General features: G+C 43.7%; 1 protein-coding gene across 1 annotated transcript in view; it reads left to right on the top strand.

Moving 5' to 3' along the window:
* Nucleotides 1-16,660, top strand: part of BRINP1 (BMP/retinoic acid inducible neural specific 1) — a 201,244-nt gene extending 184,584 nt beyond the window's left edge. The window contains exon 8 of the mRNA XM_049896801.1: nt 15,408-16,660. Coding sequence (XP_049752758.1) covers nt 15,408-16,548 — 1,141 coding nt within the window. The 3' untranslated portion in view covers nt 16,549-16,660. The remainder of the gene's footprint in view (nt 1-15,407) is intronic.
* The last annotated feature ends 710 nt before the right edge of the window (nt 16,661-17,370 follow it).

Genomic DNA, 17,370 nt, shown 5'->3' with positions numbered 1-17,370 from the left:
GTAGATTCTGACTCATGATGACCCCATATGTATCAGAGTAGAATGTACTCCATAAGGTTTTCAATGGCTAATTTTTTAGAAGCAGATCACCAAGCATTTCTTCCAAGGCACCTCTGGTTGGACTCAAACCTCTAACCCTTCCGTTAACAGCTGAGTCCATTAACTGTACCACCCAAGAACTCTGGAGGGTTCTTAGAATATAGTAAATGATGAATGAATATTAACTCTTATTATACCTGACAATAACTGTCCTTATTGTTATTAAATAAGTAAGGTTAGACCAGTGTGTTGGGGTGAAATTATAGAGGTAGTGGTAGAACTTATATCTTATCATTTAGGTGATGGAAAGCCATTGTTCAGCAAGTGTCCTCGGGTAACCATTTGTAAGACAAACTAGAGAATCGAAGGATTCCCTCTCCTGGGTATAAACGCATCCAATATTTCTCTCTTGTGTTGACATGAGCTTTATCGCTGATCTATGGATTAGAGCAATGGTTCTCAAACTGGAGCACTCAGAAGGCGTTTAAAACAGATTGCTGAGTGCCATCCCGAGAGTATCTGATGCAGTAGGTCTAGGGTGGGCTTTAAATTCCTAGGTGATGTCTCTGGCCAAGGGACCTCACTAACCCTGGATGAGAACAGCCCTCTCACTACCAGGAATATAGTCTCCCTCACTGAATACATTTGGTAGGAACTGAGAAAAACCAAGTTCCAGTAAGTGAATCCTGAAGAATAATGTGAAGGAGAAAAAAGTAAGGGGTATCTGCGGTTGAATAAGTTTAGGAAATGTTGAATTAACAACAACAACAAAAAAACCTAAATAGAGAGGGATTGGGCTACTAGGAACACAGCCTTGGAAGAGAGTGATGTACAGCAGATTAAGAGGGCATGACCTAGATTATTTGGTAAAATACCTCAGGTGGTGATTTTGCTGGCAGGTTGTGACTAGACATCCTCATCCTTCAACTGTTCTTCTTTGAGCTGAGTTCCTAACACGTGCTGCTTAAGCAGATGCCCGTGGCTTTGTATCCCTGCAGGTACCACCCCACCGAGGGGTGGCTTGACTGCTAACCAGAAACTGCCAAAGTAACAGCAGGAAGATGCTAGGCTTTTGGTATAATTAGGGAATAAATTTACCCCATTTGGCTTAGGGACATTCCTAACCTTAAAAAGTGAACTATTACGAAGGCGGATACTTATAGGTTATTTTAAAGTTTGCAAAGGGCTTTCTCAGTGATGAGTTTATCTGATAGTTAGAATAGCCTGTGGGACAATTAGAACAAGGATTAGCCTCCTATTTAGAGGCGAGGAAACTAAGGTTCACAGAAATTAAGTGACTTGCCCAAGATTAGGAAACCCTGGTGGTATAGTGGTTAAGTGCTACAGCTGCTAACCAAGAGGTCAGCAGTTTGAATCCACCAGGTCCTCCTTGGAAACTCTGTGGGGCAGTTCTGTCCCATAGGGTCACTATGAGTCAGAATCGACTTGATGGCAGTGGGTTTGGTTTTGGTTTTTTGGGCCCAAGATTATGAAACAATGCTCCCTCTGCTGTGAACCCACATACACAGTCCTTTTTTTTTTTTGTCAAGCAACATTTACATTAATATTTATACTGAATCTTCTCCATTCATCCAGCAAATACTTAGTGAGCACCTAAAATGTGCCAGGCATTATCTTAGCGATGGGGTAGAGTAAGATCCCTAAAAAAAAAAAAAATTGTTTGCGCTCCACTGCTAACCTAAAGGTTGGTGATTCAAACCCACCCCAGCGGTACTGCGGAAGAAAAGGCTTGGTAATCTGCCGTTAAGATAACAGCCAAGAAAACTTTATGGAGCAGTTCTACTCCACATCACATGGAGTCACCATGAGTTGGTGTTGACTGTATGGCCACTAACAACAACAACAGGGGTCAAGTGGTGAACAAGACAAGTGATGCACCTGTTCATGGAGAGCTTGAAATCTAGCAGATAAAATAGAAGAGGTACAGGACTGATCCTGCACCAGTGCTTTACCTGGGGCTCAGGGAAGTTAAATGACCTAAAATTATGAAATCATTTGTGGCCAGAAGAGAACCTAGAGGTCATCTAACTTCTTCCTGTCATTTTATTTAAGAGTGAAGTCAGGCAAAGTGAGGAAGTGGCTTGGTCAAAGTAACTGTACTAGATTTCTGTTGTGGCTTAACAAATTACCACAAACTTAAAGGCGCAAAACAAACACATTTATTACCTCACGGTTTTCACGGATCAGGAGTCTGGGCATGGCATGGCATTCTGCTTAGGTGTCACAGGCTGAAATCAAGGTGTTGGCCAGGTTGATCTCTTATGTGGAGTCCCTGGGGAAGAATCCACGTCCAAGCTCATGGAGGTTGTTGGAAAAATTCAATTTCTGTGGTTGCAAGACTGAGATTCCCACTTCCTTGCTGGTTGTTGACAGGAAGTCACTCTTAACTCTTAGAGGCCATTCTCAGATCCTTGTACATGGCCCTTTCTGTCTTCAAAGAAACAGTGACATATCGGTTCCTTCTCATACCTGGGCTCTCCTTGACTTCTTCTGCCAACAGATAGAGAAAACTCTCTGCTTTTAAAGGGGCTCATGCGGTTAGACTATCTTTAGGTCAACTGTGTCATGTGAAAGAACACAATCACGAGTTTTGGGGATTAGTACCTAGAATTTTGGGGTGGTATTTTTAGAATCTGCTTAGCATAGTAACATAGCTTGGTAGTGATAAAATGGGGATGAAATATCCTGAATTCTCTTTTGGGTTCATAGTATATAGTGTCCTGAATCTATGGGTGCATACCAAACTGACTGAAACATAGGACTTAAAACACTAATCATTATATTATGCCCTTGATCTGCGGGTCAGGATTTTACTCTAGGTTTGGCTGGGCAATTCTTCTGCTCCACATGAAGTTGACTGGAGTCACTCATTGAGAGTCAGCTGGCACCTGGCCTGGGCTGGAGGTTCCAAGAAAGCTTACATGGCTGGTGCCTTGATGGGGATGGCCAGATGACTGGGCTGAAGTGGGCCATTCTCACACGTCACCTCGTCTCATGGCCTCTCACATGTGGTCTCTTCTTAAGGTAGTCATATTTCTTATAAAGGGTCTCACAGTTTCAAAAGGAAATTTTCCAAGACAGAAGGTAGAAGCTGCTAGTCTCTTAAGGCCTGGGTCCGTAAACTGCATGAATCGCTTCTGCCTTATTATATTGGCCAAAGCAGCCATGGAACCTGTCCAGATTCAAGAGAACTTCAACTTTGTATCTCAAAGAATCTGTGGCCATTTGGCATATGTAGTGGGGTTTTTGCTTGTTTTTTTCCAGTAATATCCCATTTTAGCATAGAGAGAAGTGCATTCTTTGGAGACCTTGTGAGGAAAATATTTTGTGATGCAAAACTACCTTTTGGAACCTTGAAAATCAGGATTCTTGTTTAGTGAATTTATCTTAAGGTTTAACTCTTAGGCTACTAGCTTCTTCCCAGGTGCATATTTTTGGGGGGTGGGGGTGGGGGGCTGGTTAAAGAAAGAAACTGTCCCATAAGCTACTTCTATTTTATTACTTAGTGGGCATATGTGTAGTGGAAATAGTGGGAGTGGGAAGGAAGGGTCAGTTTTATAATCCTTATATAGAGAGGAAGATCAGATTCTGGGTCTGGGTTTCCAGGCACTACTGGGTGACCTCAAACAAATTGCAGAGCATCTCTGGACTATTTTCCATCTGTAAAATGGATCATCCTTATTTAGCTCTAGGATTCTGAAATTCAGCCATTCTAACCCCAGAGGAAGGCGTTCTTGTGGCACAGTGATTAAGAGCTCAGCTGCTAACTGAAAGGTTGTCGGTTCTAACACATCAGCCGCTCCTCAGGAGAAAGATTTGGCAGTTTTCTTGCCTAAAGATTACACCCTTGGAAACCCTATGGGGCAGCTCTACCCTGTCCTGTAGGGTCACTATGAGTCGGAATCAACTCAACAGCAGCGGGTAACCCCACAGGCAGCTCCCCACAAAGTAAATTGCTACTTTGAGAGTCCCTGACCCGATGATGATTTTTGTTTGCATATGTGCGTGTATTTCGGGGCAGGGTGTTGCAAATGGGTGACAAAGACCTATTCTGAGGGTGCATTGAGGTGTCTATTAAATAATTTACAGACCACAGATAAACTTGGGCTAGCTCAGAGCAGCTGGCCACCTGGCACAACGACCTCCAAAGACCTACAAATGTCTCCCTCCCCAACCCTGTGGCAATGAAGCTTGTAACTAAGAATATCTTTGGCATTTCTTTTTTATTTACCGGAAAAGAAAGAAGGCAGTGAGGCCGAACACTGCAGCAAGGCATCCCGAGGGTGTCCAGTCTGGGCGAGGGGCAGGGCGATGTACGTGGGCAGCTGAGCCCCACCATGAGTAACAACCTGCGGGATTCATTTAAGCCCTCACTACTCCGGACATCTCCATTCCCATCCCTGTTTGCTATTCTGCATTTGTAGCAAGTAGGGCAGTTGACTCACTGCACTGACGTAAGGCAAGAAAATAAGCATCTCTAGTCCCTTTTTGTTGTTTTTAGTTTTTAGATAGTTTCTTTTTTCCCCTGCCTCAGAAGTGGCATCCTGTTCAAAATAGAATCTGGAGGCTCAGGGGATTGAGTCAGAAATAGAACTAACTTCTTACGATTTCTGTGGATAGCTCTTTCTTATCCTCTCTCAGAGCCACCTCCCAACTCTCCTTCTTACCCCACCCTCCACACCAGGCCAAGACACTCACACGTGGGTGCGTTACAATCCTAGCGACGTGACAAACCTCTGGTGACCTTTACAAAGGCACTGCTCCTCTCCGAGCCTCAGTTTTTCATATCATTAAGATGAAATTTATGATAACCTCTCAACCCAGACTGTGACAGCAAAATTGGAGGATCAGAATTAGAGAACAAAACAAAAGGGCTTTAGAAAGTTTGAAAGTGATGTAATGCATTGTTGCCTTAATGTATTATTCTGTTTGTTTAAGAGACAATTTTTTTTTATTTTGTTAATTTTGTATGCAAGTATTATATACATATAAAAAATATAGAAAGGTGCAAATATCATAAGTGTATTTACCCACCACCCACTGCCATCGACTTGATTCTGACTCATAGCATAGCGACCCTAGAGGACAGTAGAACTGCCCCGTACAGTTTCCAAGGAGCACCTGGTAGATTCAAACTGCCAACCTTTTGGTTAGCAGCCATAGCACTTAACCACTACGCCACTAGGGTTTCCCAAGTGTATAGAGCAAGATAAAAAAGGAGCCCTGGTGATGCAGTGGTTGGTTAAGTATTCCATTGCTAACCAAAAGGTTGGCGGTTTGAACACATCAGCCACTCAAGGGAAGAAGATATGGCAGTCTGCATCCTTAAAGATGCAGCCCTGGAAATCCTATGGAGCAGTTCTGTTCTGTCCTGTAGGGTCATCACTATGACTTGGAATCAACTTGACAGCAATGGGTTTGGTTTTTGAGTTTATAGCAAGATAGGAGTCTCTGGTTGGTACAAATATATAAAGTGCTCACCTGCTAATGGAAAGATTGGAGGTTCCAGTCCACCTAGAGGTGCCTCGTTAGAAAGGCCTGGAGATCTACTCTGACACACATGGGGTCACCGCATGTCAGAATTGACCAGACAGCAAATGGTTTTTTACAGGTTATAAATGCTATAAGCAAGATGAATTTTCACAAACTGAATTCACACATATAAATTTACCCAAATCAAGAAATAGGGCATTATCAGCGCAGTAGATATCTCCCTACCCCACTCCATGTGCCTCTTTCTGGGCACTCTCCACCCCTTCCCAAGGGATCTACTCTTCTCACTGCTGCATGCACCAGAGGTCAGTTTTGCCTCTTTTTATATAGTATGGACTCTTGTCCCTGGCTTCTTTAACCGTTTCATTCTTCTATGAGATTCCTCCATATTGTTTTGTGTAGTTGCGATTCAGTTATTCTCATGGTGGAAAGGTTTTCCATTGAGTGTGTAGAAGCCTATTCTGCTGATGGGCATTTGCATAATCTTCAATTCGGAGCCGTTATGCATAATACTTGTACATGTCTTCTGGTGAACTTACTTATGCATTTTTGTTAGTTATATACTAGGGGAAGGGGCCCTGGTGGCACACTGGTTAAGCACTCAGCTGCTAACTGAAAGATTGTTGATTTGGACCCACCAGCCACTCCGAAGGAGAAAGATGTGGCATTTGGCTTCTCTAAAGATTACAGTCTTGGAAACCCTATGGGGCAGTTCTACTGTGTCCTATAGGGTCTCTGTGAATTGGAATCGACTCAACAACAATGGGTATGGGACACGCTAGGAGTGGAATTGCTGGTATGTAGGGTATGCATATGTTCAGTTTTAGTAGATATTTTAGTAGATACTTATGGTTTTCCAAACATGCTGAACCAATTTTCACTCCCACCAGTATCATATAAAAATTCTGGTATGTCTACATCTTTGCCAGTACTTGGTGTTTTCCATCTTTTTAGTTTTTATTTCTTATTTTATTTTAGCCATCCTGCTGCAATAGTATTTTATTGTGGTATTAGTTTGCATTACTCTTATGACTAATGAAGTGAAGTTTCATGTGCTTATTGGCCTTTCAAATATCCTCTTTTATGAAGTGCCTGTTCGTATCATTTATCCCTTTTATCTTGGCTATATAAATTTTTCTTGCTGATTTCTAGGAGTTGTTTGTGTATTATGAATATGATCGTTTGTTGGCTAGAGGTACTGCAAATGTATGTTCCTACTGAGGGCTGTCTCTTCACCCTCTTAATGGTATCTTTTGATGGATATGTTTTAATCTCAATACGGCCCTATTAATCAGTTTTTTTTTTCTTTATGATGAGCAATGAAGATGAAGATGCTTCCCTGATCTAAAAGCTGTTTTGTCATTGTTGTTGTTTTTATTGTTCTCCTCTTCACATGGAAACCCTGGTGGCGTAGTGGCTAAAAGCTATGGCTGCTAACCAAAAGTCAGTAGTTTGAATCCACCAGGCACTCCTTGGAAACCATATGGAGCAGTTCTTCTCTGTCTTTTAGGGTTGTTAGGAGTTGGAATCGATTTGATGGCGGTGGGTTTGGTTTTGGTTTTTACTCTTCACATAGGAGCCCTAATAGTGCAGTGGTTAAATACTTGGCTGTTAATCGAATGGTCAGCAGTTCGAACGCACCAGTGGCTCTGTGAGAGAAAAAAACCTACCGATCTGCTCCCATAAAGATTAGGGCCTAGGAAACCCTATGGGGCAGTTCTGTTCTGTCCTACAAGGTCACTGTGGGTCAGAATTGACTTAATGGCACACAATAACAACAACCCTTCACATTTAGATTTGCAATCCATCTGTTACTGATTTGGGGGGATACAGAAGAAATTAAGCATCAAGATTCCTTTTTTTTTTTTTAACAATAATATTCAACTCACCCAGCAGTGTTTATTGAATTCTTTCCCTGGATTTTAAAATCTGTAATTATTGATTTCAGAGGAACCTTTTGCTGTGTGAGCCCAAGAGGAACACAAGTTTGCTTTCATGAGAGCCAGTGTGTACCTACTATTTGTTAGATGCTTTACATGTATTATCTTATCTGAACCTTGAAACAACTATAAGGACTGTGTTATTATTCCATTCTGTGGTTGAAAAAACTGAAACTTATAAAGGACAAGCAATTAGCTCAAGGTCAAATAATGAATAGCAGAGCTGTGATTCAATAGCCAAGCTTTCCTGACTCCCAAGCCCACATCTAGCCCTTTCTTCTCCAAGCATCATGATGACAGCGTTCATTAGAACTGAGGAGGGTGAGTAACAAGTGAGAGTAGAGTACTAGGGTATAATCAACTGGGCTGATCTGATAACTGACAGCAATATTTTTACCTGAAACATTTGTAAAATATGGTTATTCTTTGCCTCAGTAACAATAATGGTTAATGGTCAGACGTAACTTCCTTTCGCTGAACACCTCTCAGGGTCTTTACATATTCATTTCTAAGTCTAAAGACAAAGTGCAAGGTAAATATTATCTTTCCAACCTGACAGATAAGATAGCTGAGGGTCAGAGAAGTCAAGTGACTTATCCAAAGTCAAATAACAGGTAGGTGGTAGAACAGGTCCAGTGTTTACTTAACCTGCTCCTAAGCCTGTGGTCACCCCAGCTCACTCTGCACATTATTGATCTAGATGGCCATTATTGTACTGTAGGGTTAAAGCCCTGGTGGCACACAGCAGTTCAGAGCTCAGCTGGTAACCAAAAGGTTGGCAGTTCGACTCCACCAGCCTCTCCTTGGAAATTCTGTAGGGTCACTATGAGTTGGAATCAACTCAACGACAATGGGTTTGGTGTTTTTGGTTTGGTTAATGTTAAGGCATATTAGACTCAGTTGTTGGTGTTAGCTGTCATTGACTTGGCCCCTGCACCATCCTCACAATCAATTGCTGATTGGACCATTGTGATCCATAGGATTTTCAATGGCTGATTTTTGGAAGCAGATCACCAGGCCTTTCTTCCTAGCCCATCTTTGTCTGGAAGCTCCTCTGAAACCTGTTGAGCATGCAAGCCTCCACTGATGGACAGATGATGGCTGCCCCTGCTTACTTCATAACCTTTTGCTCTGAGAGTCTCTCATAATCCAGCCTGACAACCTCCCAGGAAGAACGAACCACTCTTTCAGTCTTCCACCTGGGAATGCATTGCTGCTTTTGGCCCTCTGTCAGCTCTATGGAGACTGCTGGCTTTTTCCTTCCCTTGTCTCCAGAGCATCCAACACCCAAAGCAAAACGCTGAATTTGAATATGCAGCTGATGTTGCCTGTCACCTTCTTCCAGACACAGACTGTGTAATTGCAAAAATTGTTTCATAATCCTCCCCAATTAAGCTCCTGACAACCTAATTTTAAAGACCCCATTGGAATTTTGCATTGCTGCTCTCTTTATTCCTTCTTCTACCCTCGTCCCTGCTCCCCACAAGTAAGATCTATGGCCTTCACTCAGCAGTTTCAAACTGGGAGAGATATCTTCAGCATGGCAAGGGACTATGAAATTCTTCTTTGGGTCTTTCCTTCTTTATTGTTATTAGCCAGTGAACAAGGATCTGAAATCACATGAAGAACTGAGAGAAAAAAAAAGAAAATATATTATTAAAACAATTATAGGAACTCCAAGAAGGGAATGATTAAAAGCCGAATATGTAGCTGGGCAAAATGATGAACACAGAGGGGTCTGATGGCCCGTTGTAATTCATACTAGCACATCCATAAACCAAGGCTCCTTTCAGTTGAGCCCCCAGCCATTCTGGCAACATTGACATATTCATCTTTTATCAGCACCATTCCTTGAAAACACACACAGACACATAGCATAACCAAAAAAAAAAAAAAGAAAAAAGCCCATCATCAGAAACCTAAAAACAACTGTTTGTCATCCCAGTCTAGTCTGTGCTCTATGGAATATACATTTTGTGGAGTCTCACTGAATTACTCAGACACCTATTACCATGTCAAAGAAATGCCAAGGAAGAAGCATGGGCCATAAATAAAAGAATAATTCGGAACTCCAGTTTCATTTTTTTTTTTTTCCATTTCCTCTCCATTTAAATAAACACTCCTGTTAGGAAAATGAGAGTTATGGATTATCGCTTTCTGTTTTAGCCTAGACCTTTCCCCTGCTCTTTCCTTGGCATTCAATTTGTGTGATCTTCCCTAAAATGCCACTGGCCTGGCACAGCATGCCTATCTTAGGCAAAACCTCCAATTAAAATCAGCAGGGAGTTTGCTTGAATTAGGAATCCTAGCCCGGGCTCCCTACCCGGGCAGTTCTGAGAGGGAGATGTGTGCCTTTGAAAGCACTGATGGGTAGCTCTGGGTGGCAGAGCCTCTGTCCTCCAAATGATGAGCAACTCCATGCTGTGTCACCGGGAGACCTGTCAGGTCACCAGAACATCCTGGCTGAGCAAAGACAGAGCCTGCAGGGGACCACTTAGGTGTCTCCATGGCTCTGAGCCTGGCTTCTCCTGCAGTGTGGGTTTTAGAGGGTAGGAAATGTACAGCAAAGTAATTGAGGAAGCACTGGCTTTGGATCCAGAAAGTTTGACCTCTGGCCTACTACTTCCATGCTGTGCAACCTTAGAAGAATCACAGACCTTCTCTGGTCTTCAGTGCTTTTGTTGGCAGAATGGAATCACGAGGAAGACCGAGCTCATGGATTGGATGGGCGGATAAAAGGCCAACCACCATGATATGGTAAGCACTCAAGAAGCACTGATCCTCAACTTCCCGGGGCTAAACATGAGGAGGAGGGCTCAACATTTCCAAGGCTTCTTCTTGAAGGTTTTCTGCTTCTATTGTCCAAACCGCTTCATTTGGAGCCTCTATGGTGTCTGCCAATTGACTTCTGGATTTTCCAGCTTGAAATGTAAATGCATCTTTGCCCCCTTCCGTCTGTCCTCGTTCTGTTCCTCCCTCCGGCCCACCATCAGAACGAGTTGAAATCTCATCCAACAGAAAGATGCTGATTTGAACATATTGGAGTTCAGCTTTGGCTGCAAATGGAAGATGCTTTGGCTCCTCAGGGACTGAGAAAAGCATTTTAAAACATGGACCTCACTGCCTTGCAGTGGGGCTTTCTGTCCTTTGTGAGACCCTCCCCTCTGGAGCAGGCCTAATAAGCCAGCTCCTCTGTTGCCAGGGTTGAGGCAGGCTGTCACCAGCTAGCCTGGGAAGTGGTATTTATAGATCGCAGTCCCTCCTACCCCTGGTCCCCAGCCTCTCCTTGTGCACTTGTTGGTGAGCTCCAATTAACTGTGAATGGAGGGTAGGGATCCTGGCAGGTCCAGAGGAAGCACAGAATGTGATAATAGGCCCTTCACGTGCTCAAACTTTCAGTATTTTTCTATTATCTCAATTTCTTTCTCTTCTTGAGGACTGCTTCCTTCTTCTGGCTTCCCTTATCATTATAATTTTGCATTATGGTACTCAGCAGAAAAGTGCACCGATGGTAGAGTCTAGTATTTGCATGTGGAATAACTTCATCATCCCAGACAAGTTAGCTCACTTCTCGAGTCCTCATTATCTTCATCTGTGACACTTGTTAGTTACACACGCTATTCAAAGAGACCGTATGAAGAGCCTCCAGCACAACCAATGCCTGGTCAGGGCCGGATTACTCAATAAGCAAGGTATGCACCGGCTTACTTGTGCTTATTTACTGATCTGTAGCGCACAATGTCACATGGATTTCACCACATCAAAGATGCAAAATTGTGCACTAAAGATTAGGAAGTAAGCACTAGTAAGCTCATACTTACCTTACTTATTGGGTAACCCACCCCTGTGAGCCCCCGCTGTAGACCAGGCAGGGACAGATTAACCAGTAAGCAAGTTATGCTCACTAGGTAATCTGTCCCTGTCAGGGACTGTAAATTTGAAAAAAGGACTTGATTCCATGGGAAGGTGCTGTGGAGTTTGGAGAGAGACAGACACCAGCCATACCTAGAAGCAGAATCTTTAATGTGGTAAAGAAAAAAAAAAGTGTATATATATGTATATATATATAATAAAACCAAAAAATAAAAATATGAAATTGTTCACTTCAGATAATCTGGTAAGCAAAGTGGACAGTATGCTTACCTTGCCTGTTGGATAATACACCCCTGGGTGCTCAACAGTTGTAAGCCACTGATTTCTTTGGCTTGCTTAGAGTGCTGCCTGCAATTCAACCTTGCAAAAAAAAAAAAAAACCTGTTGCCGTCGAGTCGATTCCAACTCATAGTAGGACAGGGTAGAACTGCCCTATAGAGTTTCCAAGGAGCACCTGGTGGATTCGAACTGTCAACCTTTTGGTTAGCAGATATAGCTCTTAACCACTACACCACCAGGGTTTGCGTTCAACCTTGTAGGATTTCTGAAATCAGTGATTACTACTCAGGGATGGAGATGGAGAAGGTATAGGAGATGGTCCTGATTGAGGCAAGTTCTCTTATTAAAAGTTCCTGGGGTTAAAAAAAAAAAAAAAGGTAGGAATGTGCTTTTTTTTTCCTCTGGTTTTACTCCTCTCTTCCAAATGAAGTATGGGAAAGCAAAGGAAAGTCCACTGACCCTCTCAAACTTACCCTCTGCCTCTCCAGAAAAGGAGAGAGGTGGGTGACTTGCCCCAAAACGGCCCATCCAGCACCCGCAATCTGTGTAGCTATGAGTTATGACATGTGAAGACTTGGCTGAATTTCCTCATTTCTGTCCTGCTCACTCTAATTTCATCCTGCCACATTCTCACCCCTCAGGGCCTCCTCCTGCATCAGCCTGTCTGCTCATCTAGGCCAGGCTCCATCTCTTCCCCACCATCTCCCCCACCAGGTCTTTTTCTCCTCTCTTACCACCCTTGCCCCATGCTCCACCCTTTTCCTCCATTTTCTCTTTCCTCTTTCCTGGCCCTGCCCTCCCTGCCCCCCCCCGCCCCGCCTCTGCACACCGCCCCCTTTCTGAGTCCTCTTGCTGTACTGTTAATGCCTTCTTTGATACAGCCCACAACCTCATGATTATTCTGAGGTCAGGAGATGCAGGTGCCATGCCTCTCGCTAATGCTGCTCAGAGGGCCTCTGTCCCCAATCCCTCCTGCTCGACAGGGCCAGAATCCTAATGTGTCACAAGCCCTGTCGCTTGTGGCAGCATCACCAGGAACTTGCATCTTTTTATTTCCCCCACCGAGGGTTCTGAGAGTTCAGCCACAATGATGCATTGATCCAAGGAGAGGGGGCTGCGGTCCTCACAAAGAGCCCCAATGATGAGACACGAAAAAGGGGGCGCTCTACGGGGTTATAGAGTGCCTTGCAGATGGGAACAGAGGAACTCTAAATGGGGTACTGTCCTGTCACTTGGAGAGTGAGTGACAGGGGCAAGTGTGGGCCATTTGAAAGAGTCATTTTGAAATGGCGCTCTTGTCAGATGGAACCGTGCAATCAGAGACTTGTGGAGGGCCCCTGCGGCTCACGAAAATATCAGATGACTCATACCCAATATTCAGTCAATGTTCTGGTTGGGGAGGTGGGAGCTGCGTAGCTTATTATTATTCCAGCTCCGTGTTCTGAAGGCCGGGCCTGCTGCTGTTCTCCAGGCTGAAATGGGATTGGTCTCATGAAGCAGGCTGGGGAGACTGGGCTCGTGTGGGTAGATGGTATCTAAAACTAATACTGCAGTCCCAGGGGGGAGGGAAAATTGTGTTTTCTTTTAATGAAAAATAAGAATAATATTAATTTTTCTTTGTTCGTTCATCCAGCAAACATTCATTTGTTGAGTAAACATTTAAAGAGCCAGACTCTGGGCTAGGTGTTCAGCAGGGTAGGAGGCCTGGCCCTCTCAAGGCCCAGAGCCTGGAGGGGACAAAGAAGTAGACAAAGAAGCCAGGGGGTTTGGTACAGGGTGTTGTATGGGGAAGTTTTATTGTCAGGGGTGGTACTGGGGATTTAAAAAGCAGAGCAATCTCTAGGAGTGAGTGTACTAATTATTCCTCCATTTTCCCTCAGCTGATAAGCAACTCATTTAAAGAAAAGCATTCTGGGAAGTCATTTCAACAGTATCCATTTTCAAATGTCCTGTATACCAAAATGGTTTCCCACAAACTCACGGAGATAGCGAAATCCCTGAGAGTGTCTCAATACGTTCAAAGGAATAGCTTATTCTCTAAGAAAAGAATACTTATTACCTTCTTAATAACTGCTCTACACCAGGCTCTGTGCTGAGCTCTTCAAATGTATTATCTCACTGAATCCTCTCACCAGCTACATAGAATGGACTTTATTAACCTCATTTTTGATATGAATACTAAGGCTTAGAGAGATGGAATGTCTTGTTCCTAGTACCAGAACTAAACTTTGAACTCAGTTTGGCTTGGGCTAATGTCCATGCCTTTCACATTAGGCTCTACCACCTACCCCTAAGCTCTTGGGCTGAGCAACTATGGCTCAGCAATGGAAATGATGGAATGGATGGATTGCTAATACTTCATACCACAGGCTGTACAATGCAAAAGGGCTTCTATTACCAACTGTGCAAAATGGGGATCATGTTTCCTGAGCCACCACCATCATCATTACCATCAACATCACCATAGCACATTGCAGTCTTAAAAAAATATTTTCTCGATTCTTGCTTGACATATAATGCATAATTATGAGCCAGGAGTCTTCTCTACTTACTAGTTGTATGACTTTGAGTTCATCATTTCACTTCTGACCTTCAGTTGCCACATCTATAAAATGGAACCGATAGTCCCCTTAAAGTAATAACAAGTGGTAACATTCATTGTGTCCTTAATACCTGCCAAGTTTGAGGCTAAGCCTTCACATATAAAATTCATATAATCTCACAACAGCTGTGTGTGGTAGAGATGATTAGGATGGTAAAGGAGTCTGCCCTCCGTGAAGGAGCAAGGACTTAGGCAATCTCTGACTGACCTCAAGTCCCAAGCAATTTTCAGGGTGGTGTTGTGAGGCTCAAGTGAGAAAACTGGAGCAAATGTGCCCTGTGCAGGGTAAAAAGCGCTAGGCACATGTAAGGCATTAGTCATAGCAACAGAAGATGGCCAAGAGGTGATGTGCACAGAAACAAGGAAAGATGAGAGGCCTCTGAGTTAACTATCTTACATATTTTTACCTGTTCTTCTGTTGCTTTTCATCTGATTGGGGATCTGTCTTCATTGGAATGCTTCAGTGATTGGAATCTGGGCACAGGCTTGAGTATCGTTTATAGTCTTGAGAGTTGGTGGGGAAAGAGACCTACAGATGCATGTTGTAATAGAAACCCCATTGAATTGAGAGTTTGGAGATCTGGAAAAATGGGAGAAATAACATCTTTCTGACATGTTTTGAAAAGCCACTGTGAGGATCATATAAGATAATATGGAAGCACTTTGTGATCTCTAGAGTATTATAAAATATAACCTGCTTCTTTACAGTTGTTGGATGTTATATAACGTCACTGAAGGAATCTGTGAAGGAGATTGAAACATCTGATGGGGGTTAATTTCCATTGCTGGTTTTCTACACTTTGCGGTCATCAGGCAGGGGTATTTGAGTTCAGGCACCTTAATTTCCTCCATCAGACTTCTTTGGAGCTAATATATAATGGAGTTGGAAGGACCTCAAAGAACATTTATTCCAACCCCTTTACAAATGAAGAAATTGAATGCTAGAAGGGTAAAGCCCAATGTCATACAGCTGGTATGAGGTATTACAGGGAACTATAATATACTTCTTACAACTTAAATTCAGTGCCTTTCTTTTTATAACTCTCCACCCATTCCATTCATCCTTTGAACAGTAGCAATTGGCATTGTAAGTTGGATAAGGATAACCCACAGCCCTGCCTATGGTGGTTAACATTCTCCATTTTCCCTCTATCCTCCAGGACAATTCAGCAGTGGCTTGCAAGGGTCCAGTCACTTCTCTACTGCAATGAGAATGGTTTTTGGGGAACCTTCCTGGAGAGCCAGAGGAGCTGTGTGTGCCATGGCAGCACCACGTTGTGCCAGCGTCCCATCCCCTGCATCATAGGAGGGAACAACAGCTGTGCCATGTGCAGCCTGGCTAACATCTCACTTTGTGGCTCCTGCAACAAGGGCTACAAGCTGTACCGAGGCCGTTGCGAACCACAAAATGTGGACTCGGAGCGGAGCGAGCAGTTCATCAGCTTTGAGACCGACCTGGACTTCCAGGACCTGGAGCTGAAGTACCTGTTGCAGAAGATGGACTCACGCCTCTATGTCCATACCACTTTCATCAGCAACGAAATCCGCCTCGACACCTTCTTTGACCCCCGGTGGCGCAAGCGCATGTCTCTTACTCTCAAGAGCAACAAAAACCGCATGGATTTTATCCACATGGTGATCGGCATGTCCATGCGCATCTGCCAGATGCGCAACAGCAGCCTGGACCCCATGTTCTTTGTCTATGTCAACCCCTTCAGCGGGAGTCACTCTGAGGGCTGGAACATGCCCTTCGGCGAATTTGGCTACCCGCGTTGGGAGAAGATTCGCCTCCAAAACAGCCAGTGCTACAACTGGACACTCTTGCTGGGCAATCGGTGGAAAACGTTTTTTGAGACGGTCCACATCTACCTACGTAGTCGGACTCGGCTACCTACCTTACTGCGTAATGAGACTGGCCAGGGCCCGGTGGACCTGTCCGATCCTTCCAAGCGGCAATTCTACATCAAGATCTCGGATGTGCAGGTGTTTGGGTACAGCCTGAGGTTCAACGCTGATCTCCTTCGCAGCGCGGTTCAGCAGGTCAACCAGTCCTACACACAAGGCGGCCAGTTCTATTCCTCTTCTTCGGTGATGCTCCTCTTGTTGGATATTCGGGACCGAATTAATCGCCTGGCCCCTCCTGTGGCCCCAGGGAAGCCGCAGCTGGACTTGTTCTCTTGTATGCTGAAACATCGCCTGAAACTGACCAACAGCGAGATCATCAGGGTGAACCATGCCTTGGACCTCTACAACACCGAGATCCTCAAACAGTCGGACCAGATGACAGCCAAACTCTGTTAAGCCGAGACACTTGCCATGGATTTTCCCTTTTTGTTGTACAAACACAACAGAACAGAACCAAGCAAAACAAAAAACACACAACAATTTGTAAAATGTAATTAATATTCAAAGAAAAGAAGGAAAGCCTTCATTTGTTGGAAACAAACGTTCTAGCAACTGTATAAAACTGTTGGGCATGTTTGTTATTTCTATACTCTGTCATGAAGAAGGGTCTCAGCCTTTTGTGGAGCTTTGAGGGAGTTGCTTCGTAGGCCTCAGGTGCTGTATGGAGGGGGGAGAAAGGGGAGAGCATATGCAATGAATTGTAAAGATCTCTGCTGTGCAGGTGCTAAGATTAAACACTAAAAAGAAAGAGAGATATATGTAATGTACAACCGACACTGCCATTTTTCCTTGTGGGAGGAAATGGACATAGATAAAGAAGATATTTCTTCGGTTAAGATTTCTCCCCTCTGTATGCCTAATTCCTTGTGGTTCTTTCGGTTCACTCACACAGAGATGGGGACACTATGTCACAGCTGTCTTATTCATATGGCTTCTTTCATTCTGAATAAATTCAAGCTAATTAAAACCAGACAATAGGTAGGGTTGGGGGGAGAGACAATCACATGATCATAGGATATTAAAACAATGAGGAATCTTAGATGTCACTTGTCAAACTCTATGATTTCAGTTGAGAAATAGACTCAGAGAAGAAAGCCATGCTCATGGTTACACTCAGAGTTACTGCTTGAGCAATGATTTGAACCTATACCTCTGACTCCTTCAGCAGTGTCCCTTCTTCTAAGCACTTTTGTGTTTTTTCCTCCAACCGGTCTGTGA

This window comes from Elephas maximus, chromosome 9, assembly GCF_024166365.1.
Source record: "Elephas maximus indicus isolate mEleMax1 chromosome 9, mEleMax1 primary haplotype, whole genome shotgun sequence".
Lineage (NCBI taxonomy): Eukaryota > Metazoa > Chordata > Mammalia > Proboscidea > Elephantidae > Elephas > Elephas maximus.
This window is presented reverse-complemented; position numbering and strand designations above follow the sequence as displayed.